The following is a 20,683-nucleotide window of genomic DNA, read 5'->3' on the forward strand; positions in this document are numbered from 1 at the left end:
AGATATCAATTGTAACACATTTTGAATTTTTTAGAAATTTTCAAAGTCAGACGAAAAAATTTGAAATTTTCTAAAATAGTATCCCGCATTAGAATGCTACAACTTTAGTCAAACGCATGGAAACTTTATACCTAATGTTAAGTACTTTATTTATGGTTTTGGAACATTGTTTACAAAAAAATTCAAAATGTAATAAAATCTTAACAAAAATAATTTTTTGAAAATTTGTTGCTATACATATACCCTACAATTTATATACTGTATTATAGCAGACAAAAAGGTACTACTGCTGTAAAAATTTGACATGTGTATGTCGAATAGTTTTTTTTGTGTGAATATTTTTGTTTCTCTCCCTTAGTCTGGGTGATACTGCCCCCTTAAAGTAAGTTGTTTCTTTTACGCCCGCGTGACGGTGACGTATATCGCTCAATCTGGGTTTTCGTCAGCCGAACCTGGGGTCTACAACTAGGTGTACGGTGATCTGGCCGTGGGCACACGCTCACACGAATGCCATTGTCACGGAGCAAGTAGACTACAAAAAAAATGCTACTGATCCGTGTAGAAGAAGTAGCTTATCCTTCTACACGGTTCAGTAGCAGTTTTTTGTATTGATCTCGCGAAGTAGCAATTTTTATTCGTGTGAGCGTGTGGTCAACTCACAGGCTGGCGCAGAAAACTTAGTTGACCGCTTCGGGCCATCCTAACGACTCAGCGCCTTGGCGTGGTGGGATGGCTTGTGTGCCCCAATGACCCGCATTTCTATGCCGGTGGGAGCCTAGTGCTCCTGGCAGGTTTAACCTTTGCCGGACAGATCTTCGTGGATAGGGGCCAGACTAAATGCTGAGCCCTGCCTCCAAAATTTAAAGGAGCAGGATGTGGTCATTTTGTCCAACTGTGAACCGTATCGGTCAAGTAGAAGTGTCCGAATTTTCACTCCGGCGTTTCGATCTAGACCAGGGGTCTCCAAACTTTTCAGTCCAAGGGCCGCATTAACTATCAAATTTCAGTTCGGGGGCCTTGGGTGAGCTACCATCTCCTACCGAGCGCGTCCCCAGGTGGCGGATAGGGGAGAGGCCCTTAGATATGAGGGTTAGCTGTGAATACCAAATAAACAGCCGTGGACCAACTGGTTTGTGGTCATGGAGGATGAGGTGGGATATCCATTGGTTAGGATATCTAATAAAAAACATCTCATAAATCCAAGGAAATGACTTCAACGGCGAGCATGGGGCGCTATAACTCCAAACCCGGGCAGATGGGGCTCGTTAGCTGGGGACAGCAACCCATCTAGGAGAGACAACTCCAAAATCAAACAGCTACTGCCTTGTAGTTTGTTCTTGGGTGATCAAAGGCTATGGAAGCAAATCCAGAAAGAAAAGCAGGCTGAAGTCGGAGTCAACGGGCCATCTAGTATGGCGCATAACATGCTGGCACGCACTGCTTAATTTTATGATGGAGGAAAGAAATAGGACTAACAGAAGTGGCTCCTGCCTGTGGAATCCCGCCGCGCAGGTAGGGGGCCGGGCTCTCCGCCTCGAAGGAGCCCACAAAAGCGAGCTGGTGGTTCCTCTATTCTTGGTTCCTCTCAGCATCTGAGATAATGGGCACCAAACTCATACTCACAGAAGGTAACCTAAATATCTTCAATTGCTACTGTCCTCCTGATAAGGACTTGGAACTGGACCGCATCTCCCTGCCAAACAGCGAAGAGTGCCTGGTTGTGGGAGACATGAACAGCCACTCCCAGAGCTGGGGTTTCCCTGACCTCAATGTTAAAGGAGAGGAAATTGAAGAATGGCAAGTAGAAAACAGGCTCATCCTTCTAAATAAACCTGATGACAAACCAACTTTTTACTCAAGGTCTTGGTTAACCTCGTCTACCCCTGTCCTAGCTTTTGCTACTAATGGCATATCCAAAAAATGCAGATCAACTAGCCACTAGCGACCACCCACCAATCCTGATCCAGATAGAAACATCAAACAGGCCAATTGAAGCCTACCCCCGCCCCAGATGGAACTACAAAAAAGCTAATTGGGAGCTCTTCTCTTCCCTCACAGACTCCTACACAAGACCAATCAACTGCAAAACAAAACAGGTGAACAAGTCATACACAGCCTTCTCAAAAGCAGTTCTGTTAGCAGCCAAAAAATCTATTCCAAGGGGAGCAAGGAAAAATTATATCCCAAACTGGACTCCAGACCTCCAGATACTCCATGACGAGACAATTGATGCTAGAAACACTGTTGAAGAAAATCCCACTGTAGAAAATAACAAAATTAAAATCAGCAAACGCAGTTTTTAGAAAAAGTATCTAACTGCATTGAGGAAAAGCTGGCAAGAAAAAACAGAACACCTCAATGTAGATAGAGATGGTCACAAACTATGGAGTATTGCAAAAAGGCTAAACCAAGAAGAAAACAGAGCTACTCCCATAGTCATCAACATTGAAAACACGATCAAAACAGAAAAAGATGCAGCAAAAGAATTTATAACCCACTTCAGCAAAGTGGGACAAATAAATATCAGCCACCAAAGAGTAGAAGAGGTTAAAAATCAAACTGAAGTTAAAGAAAAACTACAGAAAGTCTCTCCCCCTCCGCCACTGGAATGGTAGCTCAAATTAACAAGAAGGAGCTCGGAGAAGCAATGAAGCTCCTCAAACTTAAGCAAGCTCCAGGCCCTGACAAAATCTCAAATGATATGCTCATGCACCTGGGCCCCATTGCTAAGAAAAAACTGCTCCAAATATTTAATGCAAGCTGGAAATCTGGGCAAATCCCAAATATTTGGAAAAAAGCAATCATGATACCTGTTCTAAAAATAGGAAAACCCAGGAACAAAGTCGATAGTTATCGCCCAATAAGTTTAACAAGCTGCGTTTGTAAACTGATGGAAAGAGTAGTAAACAACAGGCTGACCTGGTTTCTAGAATCGAACAATCTACTAGCAGACGAACAGGCAGGCTTCAGAAAGTGCAGATCTACTGAAGACCAAATCACCTTCATTTCTCAGGAAATAGAAGATGGCTTTCAAGAAAAAAAACCAACCTCAATAGTGTGGGTCGACTTTGAAAAAGCCTTTGACAAGGTCTGGGAGCAAGGCTTAATTCTAAAGCTAATAAACCATGAAGTATCTCATAACATGCTAAACTGGATCAAAGGTTACCTAAACAACCGAAAAGCATCAGTCTCCATGCAAGGAAAAATAAGTCACACTGTAACTATAAAAAATGGAGTCCCTCAAGGAAGAGTCTTGTCTCCTACTCTCTTTCTCATTTATATAAATGACTTAAATGAAAACATCCCAAGGAGAGTAAAAAGAAGCATGTTTGCAGACGACCTTTCACTAATCAGCACAGAGGAATATATTGGTACCTCAAAATTTCGTCTTCAAGAAAAAGCTCGGCAAATGGACCAAAAACTGGGGCTTATCCATCAATACCAAGAAAACAACTTATTCAATCTTCACCTTATCAACAAAACATCAAAAAATGAAACTAACCCTAGAAAACCAAGAGCTAGAAAAAAATGACCACCCCAAATACCTAGGAGTCACTTTTGACACTCGACTTACCTGGAGAAAACAAATAGAAAACACACAAAGTAATGGGATCAAAAGACTTAATCTAATGAGGAAACTGGCAGGAACAGACTGGGGAGCAAATCACCACATCCTGAAAAAAACCTACACCAGCTATGTGAGACCTACGTTAGAATATGGTGCTTCGGCTTGGGGCTCAGCAGCAAAAACAAATATTAGCAAAATTGACAAAGTTCAGAACATTGGTTTGAGAATAATGACAGGAGCCATGAAAAACAACACCCATAAAAGCTATGGAGGAAATAGCCGCTCTTAGCTCAATAGAAGAAAGAAGAGAATAAAAAATCCTCACTCAATACACAAAGCTAGAGGCACTGGAAAACCATAACCTAAAACAAAAACTCCAGAAATCCAGTCCATCAACCAGACTACAAAGAACAAGTTTCATCAAAGAAGCAAAGAATCTGAAAAAGAAATATGAAATCGAAAATATCATTCCTGAAGCAATAAAAACTCAAAACCTCTCCCCGCCTTAACCATTATTGACTCAATATACACCATAGGAAACAAGTTAATTAAAAAGTCTAGTGACAATTTTAGCGCAATTTCCTTATGTTATCTAAAAATAGCTCTGTCGTAGCGTAAATCAAGAGCAGGGTTAGTAAAACCATTGGTTAGTTATTAAAACGTTTTTTTCCCAGTATTTTACATGTTTTATTTACAATAGAGTTACATGACTAAAAACCATTGCGCGCCTACTGAACGTGATGGCGCAGCCATGGAACGCGATGGCGCAGCTATTGAACGTGATGACGCGTGTGGTGTGGTTGGAAAAAATGCCTACTAATTCGGTCCAAATTTTAATTAATTCAAATTTTTTTTTGTGACTGAACGAAAGGATATTTTTGAAAACTTTCTTCGGCAATATTGTTCTAAATTATGGCAGGAATCGATTGGTACATGTTTCAAGTCGCTAAGTGGTCTGGTTGCCGATATATGGGCCAAAAACTGCTTTTTTTCGAGGTTTTTTGGCTTTTCCGGGAAATCCATGAAAGAAACCCGGAATTTTTATGGCCTATGTTCATCCTCGTAACTTGCTTAACATAATTGCTTTTGGAACTAGTCATCGATATTGCTTCGTTGAGGAGGAGATACGACTTAAAGCTGCGGACACACATCCATCCATTCATTCATACATTCATACATCCGGAAATGACGGGTTAATAAACGCAATTCTCCAGAATGGAAATTGCGCTAAAAAATCTGACTATGATCTAGAAGAACTTAAGAAAATAACAAATAAACACATTAAGGATCAGTACCCCAGCAATACCTGGATTAGAGTTTTCACAGATGGCTCAGCTGAAGATGCCACAAAAAATGGCGGGGCTGGCGTCCTTATTGAATGGCCAAGCGGAGAAAGCCTGGAAAAGGCAATAGCCACAGGCAGCCTATCCGACAATTTTAGGGCAGAAAAAGAAGCTATAGAACATGCAGCAAACCTCCTGACAGAACACCCTGAATCACCGAATAGTCAGATTGTATTTCTTACAGATGCCAAATCAGTCCTGCAATCCCTAAAAAATCCAGAGTCCTATATTCAAACACTTATGACAGCACTAGAGAGGCTAAAAAATACCTGCAGCAGAATTGTACTGCAGTGGATCCCGGGCCACTGCCAGATCCAGGGTAACGAGATCGCAGACCAGCTAGCAAAAATTGGGGGAAAGAAACCACAACCGGAAATTTCGCTACACCCAAAAGAAATAAAAAGAATAATAAAAAACAAACAAACGCAAATGTGGTCTGTCACACACCCTCACTACAATAAAGACGACGGCTATTATAATTTAACACGAAAACAACAATACATAATCTTTCGACTCAGAACAGGCCGCAACAGACTAAATCAACACATTCACAGAAAACTGCAGGTTGGGTGTAGCGAAATGTGCCCTTGTGGCAAGGCCCCGGAAAACTCGGAGCACGTACTCCAGGAATGTACTTTGTATAGCCAGGCACGAGTCAGACACTGGCCCCAGCCCACCCCACTCAGGGAAAAATTATATGGGGCACCTACCAAACTGGAGACCACAGTCCGGTTTGTCCACGAAGTTGGACTTGTTGTCTGAATCCTCCACCATATTCACAATTAAGAACGAAGAAGAAGTTCGGGGGCCAGTTTCTTCCAGGCATGTCTTTGATTTTTCTGCGCAAAGTTCCTCATCATCACCAACAAACGATTTTTCCTTGGACAAAAACATCTCCACGGGCCGGATGAGAGGACTTCGCGGGCCGCAACTGGCCCGTGGGCCGTAGTTTGGAGACCCCTGATCTAGACAGACAGACTGACGACTGACGAGGAAGTGAGTTAAATAAAAGGTTGTAAAAAAAATTCATAAAAAACGTTTTAATAACAAGCTTGTATGTAATAATGCACTAAAAAGTAGAAAATAAATTATAGACTACTATTTTAATAACTATAAAGAAAAGCGTGGGTTACTTTAGTATCTACTAGACTACCCGTCATCCGTTGGATAACTGTGGGTTTTGGGGGTCATCCATCAAAAAACATCACGTCTGTCACTCAGAGGCATAGCGACCCTTCCCGGCGCCCGGGGACAAACTTTTCGATTTGAACCCCCCCCCCCCCCGCAAGATTTCGATTTGCAACCCCCCCCCCTCAAACTTTTGATGTGCACCCCCCACTCAAACTTTCGATTTGCACCCCCCTCAACCTTTCAATTTATTTTTCCAAACCATTTTGGCGCCCCAACATATGTCCCCCCCGCCCCCCTTCCCCCCTCCACCTCCCCCCGCCTCCCCTCCCCCTCCCGCCCCCTCCTCGCTACGCTACTGCAGTGTCACTTATCGTCACAAAAAACAGACCCCACATTTAAAAAAATGTTTTTTATCTTTTAAAAACACCGAAAACACCGTTTTCGGACTATCCCTTCATATACTGACGTCAAAGGTGACCTACACAACTCTACTTCACCTGCCCAGTGTCACGCCAAGTCTCAGACGACATGTTTTTATCGTTTAAAAAACGATTCCAGCCGCGCATGTCTCTGACCACACTATCCTTTCATATGCTTAGGACAAAGAAACAGATGAACTCTACTTCACCTGCCCTGTATCCTGCCAAGTTCAGATAGGCAACTTTATCATTCACATCTAAAAAAAAAATTGAAAAAAAAATCATTAACACATTTTGGTCTAGAACCTATACCACCAGCATGAGAGCCGGCTACGCTACCAACTTAGCTATTTACTCGTGACGTCAAGCGTGAATTTTTATACTATACTATGAGTCTCCTTATGCAACATGATTTACGCGCATAGATCTAGATCTAAGTCTAGTAGTAGTAGTAGTAACTTTCAAATTAAATTTTATCTTAAATTAGCCAAACAAAGATTTATATAAAATAAAGAAGTTCTGAAATTAGCTAGATCTAGATAGAATTATCTAGATCTAGATTCTACGACTCGCTTGTTTAAGTCTTAAGTTTAGTTTTTCTTGCTAGATCTAGATCTAGATCTAATCATTAGCTACGCTGATAGGCCCGGAGCGAGCATTTCAAAATTACCATATTCCAAACAAAGATTTATAGAAAATAATAAAGGTCTAAAATAGTTTAGTATATAGAAAATCACTATTATCTAAATCTAGATAGAATTATCTATATTTTAGATCTACGACTGAGCTATATTTAGAATTTACGTTTATAATTTAGCAAAATTACCGGTATAGAAGCAGCGTATGAATCTTAAGCTACGCAAATAGATCTACGCCCTGGAGCCAGCACTTCAAAATTTGCATAGTCGAAACAAAGATTTATACAAAATAATAAAGGTCTAAAATATTTTAGTATATAGAAACTCATTATTATCTAAATCTAGATAGAATTATCTATATTCTAGATCTACGACTGGTTTGCTTAAGTCTCGTTTCATTTTTGGTTTGTATTTAGATCTAGATCTATAACTAATAAATTTTTGATTTGACCTAGATTTAGATTCTAGATTCTAGGTCTATAAATAACTTTCTTGGACAAATTGTAGATCTAGAGAAATTTATCGTAAAACTAAATGAAAAAGACAGTTGAAAATTGATATAAGTGTTGGAACGTAATAAATACAGCAAACGGACGTCTTGTTAAAGTTATGACCGACAGAAAATTAGATTTAGAACGCGTTAAACTTTTGAATGGGAACACAATTTTCTTCGATAGACGCCGCCATTTTATTGTACTAAAGAGTAAACAAAAACCTGTGACGTCACTATTCCCACAAAGTTTAGTCAATGTTTTAACATTTAAAAAAAAATGGGTTACTCTACGTATGAATAAATCAATAAATTAATTAACGTCTTTAAATAAATTTGTGATTAACAGTCTGTCTGCATTAAAAAATTATTCCTCTACCTACATACTATTTTACAGCTCTCCAGATAGAGTCGAACATATCACAATACTCGATCGGACAAACAAACAAATAAATATTCAAACATGTAAACAAACTTGACTTTTAGTAGTATATAGATAGATAGATTGGATATCTTTACTAATGTTAAGGAAGACCCCCACGCAGTGGCGGAACTAGAAAAAAAAGGGTCCCCCGCAAATTTTTTTTGGGCCCCCCGTATATGTAAGTATATATATATATATATATATATATATATATATATATATATATATATATATATATATATATATATATATATATATATATATATATATATATATATATATATATATATAATTTTTAAATAGTCTATTACCTGCGTATTTTAATCTATTTTATTGCAATTTATAACCACTCTGAGATAACGAACCAGACAAAAATAAGTCTGATCTCATTTCGGGCCCGCAATAATCGTGTTTTATAAATGTTTGTATTACATTTTCAGGTAATCTATCGCTTAGGTACTTAAAATCGTCCGCGGTCAGTAATGTACGAAAAAGTTACCTCATTGTCAATGCTTTAATAGAAGTATAATGTACTATATTTGTGTCATATGATATAGATAAATGAATAATAAACCTAAATCAATGGCTAAATATATCAATATAGGCAAGAAATTAACTTTAAACAGCAGTGTTTGCGATCAAGATTTGCTATATAAAAAGCGGCCATCTGTAAGTTAGAGTGGCTTCCCCTGAATCTTGCGCTATAAGTTTACAAATAAAAACAAAATAAACAAGATGGCTGCTATAGTAAATGAGCATGGTTGCATCTGTTGGAAACATCGCTAGTCTTCATTTATTACTGAAAAGTTTTAATTCAATTGTTTCAAAACAGGTGTATAAATGAAACAAGGAAACATTTTTGTATTTTTCAAAACATAAATCCTCCTCAAAATGTGAAATAATTATTAAAATTTAAGGAGTCACCTGTTTTTCACATTACTAGTCGCTAGCGATTTTACTTTCCTAAAACGATAGACTACCCATTTTCATGTTTACTGAAAATTGTGTCAAAACAAGGAAAAAAAGCTGGTCAAAATTATATAAACACGTAAGCTTGATCGATGTGTGCAATGGTTTCTCGCGTTATGTTTATTTTTATGATTTTTTGTATTTATATTATTAGTTTTGAATGCATTCATTTTTATAGCTATAGGATTCTTTAGTATGCCTTATTTAGATAATAATTAAGAGAATAAATTTCTTTTTAATTTACATAGTACAAAACTAACTAAATGAGCTTTATGGGCACACGTGTTTTAATGAAGAGCAGTAAGTCATGGAAGTAGTCTGAACGTTTGCCTATCTTTCAAACTACAGCACTTGTAGATTTTATATTTTTCTACGCAACAGTGTGTGTTAGTTACTGTAAAACATACACTGCTATAGTAGAACTGTTTGTTTTTTACAAAACCACTATCAAGGTGCACGAAAAACATTATTTATGAAAAGAAAATTCATTGTTTTTTTTTGGTCGGAATTGGGCCCCTAAAAGGCGTGCCCCCCCCCCCCCCCCGCATTGCGGGGTCTGGCGGCACTGTAGTTCCGCCCCTGCCCCACGCTTTTCTTTATAGTTATTTAAAGTCTATAATTAATTTTCTACTTTTTAGTGCATTATTACATAAAAGCTTGTTATTAAAACGTTTTTTTATGAATTTTTTTTCAGTACTTTACATGTTTTATTTACAATAGAGTTACATGACTAAAAACCATTGCGCGCCCACTGAACGTGATGGCGCAGCCATTGAACGTGATGGCGCAGCTATTGAACGTGATGACGCGTGTGGTGTGGTTGGATAAACATGCTACTAATTCGGTCCAAATTTTAATTAATTCATAAAAAATTAATTAGGCATCCATTTAAGTCAAATTTAATTTCAGATTGCATTGTCTTCATGTCTTGACCCACGTGTCAAATGTGAATCGTATTGGTCAAGTAGAAGTGACCGAATTTTCACTCCTGCGTTTCGATCTAGACTGACGACAGACTGACGACTGACGAGGAAGTGAGTTAAATAAAAGCTTGTAAAAAAAAATGTACTTTGTGTGGGTGACAAGAACCCAGCAAAGTTTTGAGTGGATGACAGAGATCATCAGACAAGTTGAGGCTGCAGACACTCAAGGATTTGTTGATGTCCAGATTTGTATCACACAGCTCAAGGAAAAGTTTGACCTCAGGACCACTATGTTGGTGGGTTGACTTTTATGTTCATAGAGAAGCCTCCCATCTTTATTCCTAACAATTCTTTCAGTCAACAGAGTATAAAAAATGCTAATAGGCTCAAACACATAAAATCTAGCTCTTCATAAAGAAATAAATTTGCAAATGAAAATAAATAGTTATTTGATTAATTAATTTTAACATACCTATATTTTTATGTTACACTCATGATATATAATTTATATTACATGTGTCTATGTTAATTATTGATAACTAGCCATTATCCGTTAATTAAAACCTAATTATATACATTATTAGTCAACAGAACACCAAATTAAATGCACACACATAATTTATATAGAAAATATATACTTTTCACATTGTCCGCCCCCCCCCAAAGAAAGTCCACCGCCCCTCCCCCCCCCCCCCGAAAATTTCAAGTGCCCCCCCCCCGGAGAGAAAAGTCTGGAAGAAACACTGGCTGGTTCTAGCTACTATGTAGTGTAGTACACAATGTAGCGTTTGAGAGTTTTTAAAAGCTCTCTTTATTGTTTTTTTTAATTTGTGTTTATATATTGTATAATACATGTTAATATTTTTTTTCGCCAATAAACCTTAAAAAAGTATACATATACAGGGACTATCATAAATTTATTTATATTTATTAGGGTTACTCACAAGATCTGTCCCACCCATACCCCTCGCCCCAATGCTCGAACTTTGGTAGTCTGCGAGTACCAAGGTATCTCTGGCCCCGCTGTATAATGTTACATGTACTGGTTAATGTCAAAGAACGCGGGCCGTATTAAGTACTTTTAACCCCGTGGTGCCTGCTCTATGGGGGGGGGGGGGGGGTGGGTGGGTTGGGAGAGGGGGAGGGGTGGTGGTGAGAGGGGGTCGGGCTCTGCCAGACGTTTAGGTCACCTTTACCGGAACCTAGTTGTTTACGGAATGCTGGGATTTATTTTCACTCGGCGAGAACTGGGGCGAGTTTGTACTTACGTGTGTTTGTATGTGATGTGTGTTTGTATGTGATGTCACAGTGATGTGTGTTTGAATGTGATGTGGGTTTGTATGTGCTGTTTGTTTGTATGGGCTGTTTGTTTGTATGTGATGTGTGTTTGTATGTGCTGTTTGTTTGTATGTGATGTGTGTTTGTATGGGATGTGTGTTTGTTTGCGATGTGTGATTGTCTGTGATGCGTGTTTGTATGTGATGTGTGTTTGTATGGGATGTGTGTTTGTATGCGATGTGTGTTTGTATGTGATGTGTGTTTGTATGTGATGCGTGTTTGTATGTAATATGTGTTTGTATGTGTATTTGATTGATATGTGCTTGTTTATGATGTGTGTATGTGATGTGTGTTTCTATGTCATGTGTGCTTGTATGTGATGTGTATTTGATGCCTTGTGTTTGCGATGAAAGTTTGGATGTGATATTTGCCTGTATGTTTGTATGGCTATAATGTATGTTTTTATGTAAAATATTTTAAAATGATGTGTGTTTGTAATATATCTATATATTTATCTGTGCAGAATACCTATTCACATTAATGTCACCAAAGCAATTAAATTAATGTTACCAATTCTGTCAAATGAATGTCACCTATTCAAAATGTGTGCCGTAAACGTATTTTCACCAGTTTAGTATATTAGGCTCACCACTATTAAATATATCACCAAACCAAATGTCCCACCGACTTCACTTCTCTGTCTCACCATAACCTGTCACATGTCTCACCACATAAAATTTTGTCTCACCACATAAACTTTTGTCTCACCATAACCTGTCACTTGTCTCACCACATAAACTTTTGTCTCACCACGTAAACTTTTGTCTCACCATAAACTGTCACTTGTCTCACCACATAAACTTTTGTCTCACCACATAAACTTTTGTCTCACCATAACCTGTCACTTGTCTCACCACATAAACTTTTGTCTCACCACGTAAACTTTTGTCTCACCATAAACTGTCACTTGTCTCACCACATAAACTTTGTCTCACCACATAAACTTTTGTCTCACCATAACCTGTCACGTTTCTCACCCTAGAGCCGTCCATTAACGAGAAAATGGTGAGCAAATGGTGAGCAGTCTACCCCTAAATGCCTGAAATTACCAGTGCATGTGTGTGCATTTCCATCTCATTAGTTGTAGCTTATGAATAATTCCTAATTAAATATATTAATTAAGCCGTCTCGCCCACCACCTTGCACCCTTCATGCCTGGAATCTAAATTAGCATTTCAAATAGTTAATTTTTTGTTTTTACTTTCTCGTATATACGAAGTATAGAGAAAGTATTGTAATCGTGCACAAAAATCACTTGAAATTTTAACTATTTTCACCGTATTACACCTCAGTCCTTCATCACATCCGAAGTATAGAGGACTTATTTTAATCGGGCAAAAATTATCAATCCAGATTTATCAAAATTAAAAGGTTTTATGCGTATTCCAGTCTGAAAAACTGGGCTTTGCAATTCTGTCCGTATGTCTGTGTGTCTGTGTGTGTGTGTGTCCGTGTGTAAACACGATAACTTGAGTACCGTTACAGCTAGGTTGATGAAATTTCATATATAAGTATTTTATCAAAATCGTAGATCCGTATCAACTTTTGAGCGATTTCGGATAACCGGAAGTGGTACTTTTTCTACTTTGAATTTTTCAAAAGCCTATAACTTGAGTACTATTTCAGATAGATAAATGAAATTTGATATGTAAGTAAAAGACCTAATTTTCTACCTTCTGTCAAATTTTGAGAATTTTTCGTTGACCGGAAGTACTTATTTACGCTACTTCCGATTTCTCAAAAAACTAATGTAAATTTTAAAAGTACTAATAATATTGCGCACTATTATGCGCTTTTTTATTCGCGTTCACTTGGTGTGCAATTAATTTGTCTACGAGATTTTATTCTATTTTTAAAACTTTAAGTATTTAAAATGGATTAAAAATCATGTCTATAGCCCGAGTTCCCATCCCCTGTTATTTTATATAAGAATATTCGAGAAAGTTTAGGGGAGATCACTCCCGGTTTATTTCCCCCCATCATTCTGACGGAATCATTGTTTTAACTTACTTTATAGGGGAATTTATAATCCCATCTTATTTCCCTTTATAAACGTATTTTCTGGAACACCCACATGCCCCCCCCCCCCCCCCCACTTCCATCAGCTTTGACCTTATTTTTAAGACAAGTAAATTATCCATCTCCCCCTCCCACCCCCATTCCCCGTTTCTCCCTCCATCCAGTTGGAAGTTTTCCCGTTTACTAACTGCACACCATTGTATGGACAAACTGTGAGTTATGGGAAACCATGTTGTCTAAAAAAAGTTTTTCATTTGAAGTTTGGTCAATGTGAGTGGAGAAGGACACTTACGTATATATATATATATATATATATATATATATATATATATATATATATATATATATATATATATATATATATATATATATATATATATATATATATATATATATATACATATATATATATATATATATATATATATATATATATATATATATATATATATATACACACACACACAGTGGCGTAGCGAGGTCGGGTGTCACCCGGTGCGGCACATAATGGTTTCACCCCCCCCCCCCAGAGGCGTAGCGACCCTTCCCGGGGACAAACTTTCAAATTTTCGATTTGCACCCCCTCAAGTTTTCGATTTGCATTCCCCCTCAAACTTTCGATTTGCACCCCCCACAAGTTTTCGATTTGCACCCCCCCTCAAACTTTTGATTTGCACCCCCCTCAAGTTTTTCTCTATATATTTTGCTATTTTTTGCCTTGGTGTCACCCCCCTAAATGGTGTCACCCGGTGCGGTCCGCACCCTCCGCCCCCCCCCCCCCCCCTCGCTACGCCTCTGACGTCAGCTAACATTTTTGTTTACGTGTATCAGCAACACAGACGGCTACAACTCCACTGATAAGTGGCTACACAGCCTTGAATTTCTAAGGTACATGACCCCCCCCCCCCAGCCCCCACCCCACCCACGCCACAAGTCACCTGCAGAACCAGAGAGCGACAGACAATATTAACAGCTGGTGATTGGTTACGGAGATAAATCAATACGCTATCGATCGATCTCTGTTGATTGACCTGCAATTCGTTGATTTGATGTGTCTTAAGTGAACAATTGAAACCATTTATAAAACTTTAGCTTTATCGAATTCCAATACATTGATAAAACTTAGCGGATTTATTATCTTTCTATGTATACTTTTTATACAAGAAACTTTCTGCAAAAGAGACTAAAACATTATTTATTATACTATTTATACTTAAAACATGGTTAAATATACTATTTATAATGCAATATCTATTATGAAATCACTGAGCCTAAGTGTAGCCTAAGTAAATGTTTACTATAACGTATCCCCCTTTCCCCTTCCCCCCCCCCCTCCATTTTCCAATCCTGTCCGTCCTATTTAAGGCGACCGACCAGCAGCCAAACTTTGGTATTTGTTTATCCAATCAGAAACTAGAGATGTAGGTCAGCGCTTGACGAAGGTCAGCCATTGTAGGCATGAAATATTTTACTCACCACCAGATGTTAGTCTAGATCAATCTCGTCTGCTGTGGTGTCGATAGGGTGATGGGGGAGGGGGTTGGTGGGGTGAGCGGAATAAAGTCAGACAGAAAAATAAAGTCATGGGAATAAAGTTACGGGAAAAATATCACGGAAATATTCACAGGTTTTGCCAGGAAGAAAGAAGTCGCAGAAAAAAGTTTCACAAAAGAATAACAAACCATTCTGGAAAAACGTCACAGAAATAAAGTCACAAAAATGTGCATAGCAATTCTTGGCAAGTTTGTTAGATAGGCATACTTCGTGTCAGTAAATGTATTTTTAAAAGAATGTAATATGTTTTTAAACTTCAAAGCATTATGCTTTACTGTAATAATCTGCCTTCGACATTCCCAAACAAGTAAAAATACCAAACAATATTTTACGTGGTAACCTTCGTTAATTATGCATAAATTATGCGTAAGGAGTTTTGAGAAAAGGCAGTAAACTGTTGTTATGAAAGGTATATTATCCGGACACATTGTAGGAAATCGACTACACGTAACATAAAAAAGTTATTTATAGATGAGACGTTATCAGGGACGTTTCTGATCATCTATGACGTCAATTGCGGATTTATTGATATTGACTCCCCCCTCCCCCTTCATCCGATAACACGTGCCCTCGTTTACTACGTTCCCGTTAAGTCCAACAATTTGACCTAAATTTAGCCTTATTCTCTACATCTTGTCATCGGTTCTTTGAGTACATACATCAAACCACGTGATTAAAAAACCACGTGATTAAATTTCTAGCGTGTATCTATGCTGCGCATGTCTAGTTATCAATGACGTAGATGCGGTCAAAGGCCTTTCATGTAGTAAAACCACCAGGAACCAGGTGGGGTGATTTATAGTTTGTGTAGCAGACGATAACTCTGGCAGGAGATTAGAGGAATCTGCCGGAAGGGATCTTCTAACAGGTGCATCAGCACTGATGTATGCTGGATGTTGGGTGATGTTGGGTCCATCGGCACTGATTTATGCTAGATGTTGGGTGATGTTAGGTCCATCTGTACTGATGTATGCTAGATGTTAGGTCCATCTGTACTGATGTATGCTAGATGTTGGGTGATGTTAGGTCCATCTGTACTGATGTATGCTAGATGTTAGGTCCATCTGTACTGATGTATGCTAGATGTTGGGTGATGTTAGGTCCATCTGTACTGATGTATGCTAGATGTTGGGTGATGTTAGGTCCATCTGTACTGATGTATGCTAGATGTTGGGTGATGTTAGGTCCATCTGTACTGATGTATGCTAGATGTTGGGTGATGTTAGGTCCATCTGTACTGATGTATGCTAGATGTTGGGTGATAGGTCCATCAGCAATTATGTATGCTAGATGTTAGGTCCATCTGTATTGATGTATGCTAAATGTTAGGTCCATCTGTATTGATGTATGCTAAATGTTGGGTAGCAAGGTGTACAGGTGAGTAGCAAGGTGTACAGGTGGGTAGCAAGGTGTACAGGTGGGTAGCAAGGTGTACAGGTGGGTAGCAAAATGTACAGGTGGCTACCGGGAGGTTTGATCAGGTGATTTAAACATGAAAGTAGGCTACTCACTGTTATGTGCTTCTGACGCTGTGGTAGGATATAGGGCAAGTGCTGTGTTGGTGGAATGTGAAAAGTGATGATCAGCTACCTAATCTGTTCAATATAAACAATGCGTCATTGTTTTAAATTTGTTTTGTGTCCTGTGCCACTTCCTGCCCAGACCTATGACAGTGTGACCATTGTGTCATTGTTGTGAGCCAGATGCAAAGTAGCAGGGTTTTCCTGAGTGTGTGAGTGAAAGTGAAAGTGCCAATCCTAGTTTTTATTTAACTCGTTGTCTAAATCAGACTCGGCTGAAATCGGTATCTCTCTGTCTTACACTCATACATACTCACATGTACACACACACGCACACATACACACAAACATACACACTATACACAGAGACCGTCATATTTATGGCTATATAAGTTACCCAAGAATAAAGAGGTAAATTCTCTGATACCGTGATGAAAGCAATGAAAAAAAAAATCTTCACTATGGAATCTGTTACTAGCACAGTCAAGAACAACCAACCATTGACTGTTGTCATGTAGATGATTGTAGCAAGACAAGCCAATGATTAATATCTCAATACTTAACTTTCGATGACAATAAAATAATTAAAATTTCGAACAACTAATCACAAAAAAAAAAAAACAACCCAATATTTTCCCAAGAAAACAGTATTTTGACACCTGTTTAAAGCATCAGATTTACTTCATCTTGCAGAGGCTACAAGTAAAGTCTGGCTTGTCCTTTGTATTAGAATCTATAAACAAATCATGTCGTCGCCCAATTCAATGATATCAATTTCCCATTTACAATACGCAAGCAAGGCAAAAGATTTCGAGTGATCTCCCCTAGTTACCATCCTCTATCACCATGGGAGACAATTGTTATAGTTCTCTGATTCACTAAACAGGTATTCCGTTTCAGATTAAATTACTTTGGCACATTCCAAAGTTTAGTTTAATGGGACAGACATGCCTGAGGTTTTGTTATGTTGAGCTGGGAGAGGAAACGGTGCTTTAGTGCGTGTTGTTGGCTGGAGACAGTACCCTATTATATGTTGGAATTCTGTTGGTGTCACCACTTCAGCAATAGCTATGTTGTGTTGGTTGGCTGTACATCAACAACTGAATGCTATGTATTCTGTTGGTGTCACCACTTCAGCAATAGCTATGTTATGTTGGTTGTACATCAACAACTGAATGCTATGTATTCTGTTGGTGTCACCACTTCAGCAATAGCTATGTTATGTTGTGTTGGCTGTACATCAAAAACTGAATGCTATGTATGCTGTTGGTGTCACCACTTCAGCAATAGTTCTGTTGTGTTGGCTGTACATCAACAACTGAATGCTATGTATGCTATTGGTGTCACCACTTCAGCAATAGCTCTGTTGTGTTGGCTGTACATCAACAACTGAATGCTATGTATGCTGTTGGTGTCACCACTTCGGCAATAGCTATGTTGTGTTGGTTGGCTGTACATCAACAACTGAATGCTATGTATGCTGTTGGTGTCACCACTTCAGCAATAGCTATGTTGTGTTGGTGGGCTGTACATCAACAACTGAATGCTATGTATGCTGTTGGTGTCACCACTTTAAAAAACATACTGTTGTTTTGATTTTTGTCACTAGTACTTGTGTGCGTCAGCTTGGGACTATATTATCTACACCAGGGGTTCCCAACCTTTTTCTACTCTAGAGCACATTCTAAAATATCGGTAGGGTGGCGGGCACCACCTATTTTAAATCGACTCCTTCCATAACTTGTCATTTAACATTTTCCCATAATTTATTTTCTTATTTTCTTATTATATTATTATATTATAGTCATAATGTATTAATAAATAATAAACAAAATTGTTTCAAAATAATAAAATAATTTGGCATTTTTTTCAAATTGCATACACACAGAGAAATGTATTTACAAAACGTAAATAGTGCAGTCTGGCTCGCCGCTAGACAAGTTAGGACAAGTATCGAACATATTTAATAAAACCTAGGCAGTCAAAATAAAAAAAATTAAAACTGTAACAAATGAATAAAAATAAATCATATTTTAAAATAATGTTATGAAAAAAATTCTGTCTCTGTCGAATAGTGAGAGGCGGGCACATACGAATCGTTCAGCGGGCGCCATGGCGCCCGCGGGCACAGGGATGGGAACCCCTGATCTACACCATTCGACCTGAGTTGAGAAATTTAAGTAAAACATGTGTTTTCTTTAAATCACGACAGAGCTGAGTTTAATCATATTTAATGTCTATTGTAGGTCATGTTACAGAGGCGTAGCGACCCTTCCCGGCGCCCGTGGACAAACTTTCGATTTGCACCCCCCCTTCGAACTTTTCATTTGCACCCCCCCTCAAACTTTCAATTTGGCACCCCCCCCCCCCCCTAAGGTCGGCTTTAAAATGATTATAACTTCTGTTTACTGTTATGCAATAATGTATTGATTATTTTTTATTTTACGCACTCCAGGCTGGACTGTTTACTGGTGGGTTGTCGTCAGGTTGTCAAAATGTGACCGTGTGACGTCACAAGCAGGACACTTTCATGGCGTCATGGATATAAAATGGATTCTGATATCATCCATGATTTATTTGGCATCACAAGGTAAATGTCTGGGGAAAAAATGTGCAGTCTGCTATGAGCCTCTTTAGAACCATCAGCAACAAACAGTAAACAATTAACCAAGAGTTTTGTTGGTAATTATCCAGGAATATCACTAGAATAATTAACCATTAGTAGTGTTTGGTTGGGACGGAGTGGTCTAGCGGTAGAGAGCTGGACTGATAACCAGTAAGTCTCGAGTTCAAGTTAATACACCGTCCCTGAGTCCACCCAACTCTGATGGGTACCTGACTCACGTTAGGGAAAGTAAAGGCGGCTGGGCCTCATATGCCGAGGTCACAGAAACAAGTGAACTCTACAATGTCATCACTTGCCCGTCAGATTTGAAAAGGGAACTTTACTTACTTTTACTTTTAGTAGTCTTTGTAATTAGCCAAAAACTAGAAAAAAATAGCTATTACTATAGTTTATTATTTGCCACGAATATCACTAGCTAGGATATCTAACGGCAATCAAAATGACATTGACAATTTTCGAATTTGTCACAACAGTGATAATTGCTGTTGACATCTCACATTGTCAGTTGATGAGGTGTCATTAGTCGACTGTGTCATTTGACATGGCATTGCGATCATAAAGCCCCAAACTTAAACTATCACATATTGTTTTTAATCTCCCCGCGTGACAATAATCCACCGCGTTAATCTGTGCACCAGAAGTAACACCTTGTCTAGACACCTTTCTGGTGTATAAAGCGAGAGCTCAGATATAATTAATTAAAATATCTGCCGCATGTCCGCCATTATGTGTGTAAAAAATCAACTTCCTGTAGAGGTGGATACTGCCGGATGTTGCGGTGTCAAAAAGGGAAGATAACTCCTGATAACCGAGTCAGCTCCCTTTAGTGAGTTAAAAAAAATAAAGTTTAAAATAGATGAAAAACGAAGCAAGCTGTGATTTGATACAGATCTAGTGATATATAAAAAAAATGTAAGTTAGTTTTGCTTGGAAAAGATTAGGTTAACGTATAAAATGCTACCTATTGCATTTTATTTTAATTAAGATAGTTATTTCACGTAAGTGAATAAAAAAAGAAAAAAAATGTTTAAAATTAGATCAGAGTTGAGCTTATGGCTGTGTAAACGAGACAATAATTGCTTGCTGTATGGTTTTATTATAGTATAGAAACGTCTTGGTTGAATTAAAACATAATTAAGAAAATAATTATGGCGGATCTTGGTCGACTGCGGTTGTCATGGTGATTTACAAATTTATACTTGAGGTTACTGCATACATTTATAGTTGTATTAATTACTGCTTACATTTGTAGTTGTCTTAATTACTGCTTCCATTTATATTTGTCTTAATTAAAGCTTAACGTTGCAAGTACCCGATTCGGTGAAAGCCATAACAAAAGTTAAATAAATAATACTAGCCCCCCCCCCCCCCCCCCCCCCCCACGTGAAAGCAGCCTCCTATTAGTTACCTCCTCTAAGTTTAAAATCGTTTCAAACTAAATTATCTGCCCCTAATAGCCGTCACCAAACCCGTCTCTGTGATTGTAAAATGTAAACAGAGTGAACACCGCTCACCAGATCATATGGGGGGGGGGGGGGGGTGGGGTGGGGGTGGTAGTGATAGAGAGGAAGAGAGGGGACTGCAAAGGCGCGCTTGCAGCTTGTTTTCTAACTGATCCCAGAAGAGAATTATATATATATAGATATGTTCTATTTTCAAAGTTGATTTCTTTAGGCTCCGTGTGTAGTTTACGATGAACATGACGTTTGGCCAACGTACTC

At 38.4% G+C, this 20,683-nt stretch overlaps 1 protein-coding gene across 1 annotated transcript in view; it reads left to right on the plus strand.

Moving 5' to 3' along the window:
- Positions 1-20,683, plus strand: part of LOC131934871 (uncharacterized) — a 57,190-nt gene that overhangs the window by 7,496 nt on the left and 29,011 nt on the right. The window contains exon 2 of the mRNA XM_059291020.1: positions 18,792-18,926. Within this exon, the coding sequence (XP_059147003.1) occupies positions 18,875-18,926 (52 nt within the window). The 5' untranslated portion in view covers positions 18,792-18,874. The remainder of the gene's footprint in view (positions 1-18,791; positions 18,927-20,683) is intronic.

Source organism: Physella acuta, unplaced genomic scaffold, assembly GCF_028476545.2.
Source record: "Physella acuta isolate Inbredline_101_S28 unplaced genomic scaffold, ASM2847654v3 ptg000119l, whole genome shotgun sequence".
Classification (NCBI taxonomy): Eukaryota; Metazoa; Mollusca; class Gastropoda; family Physidae; genus Physella; species Physella acuta.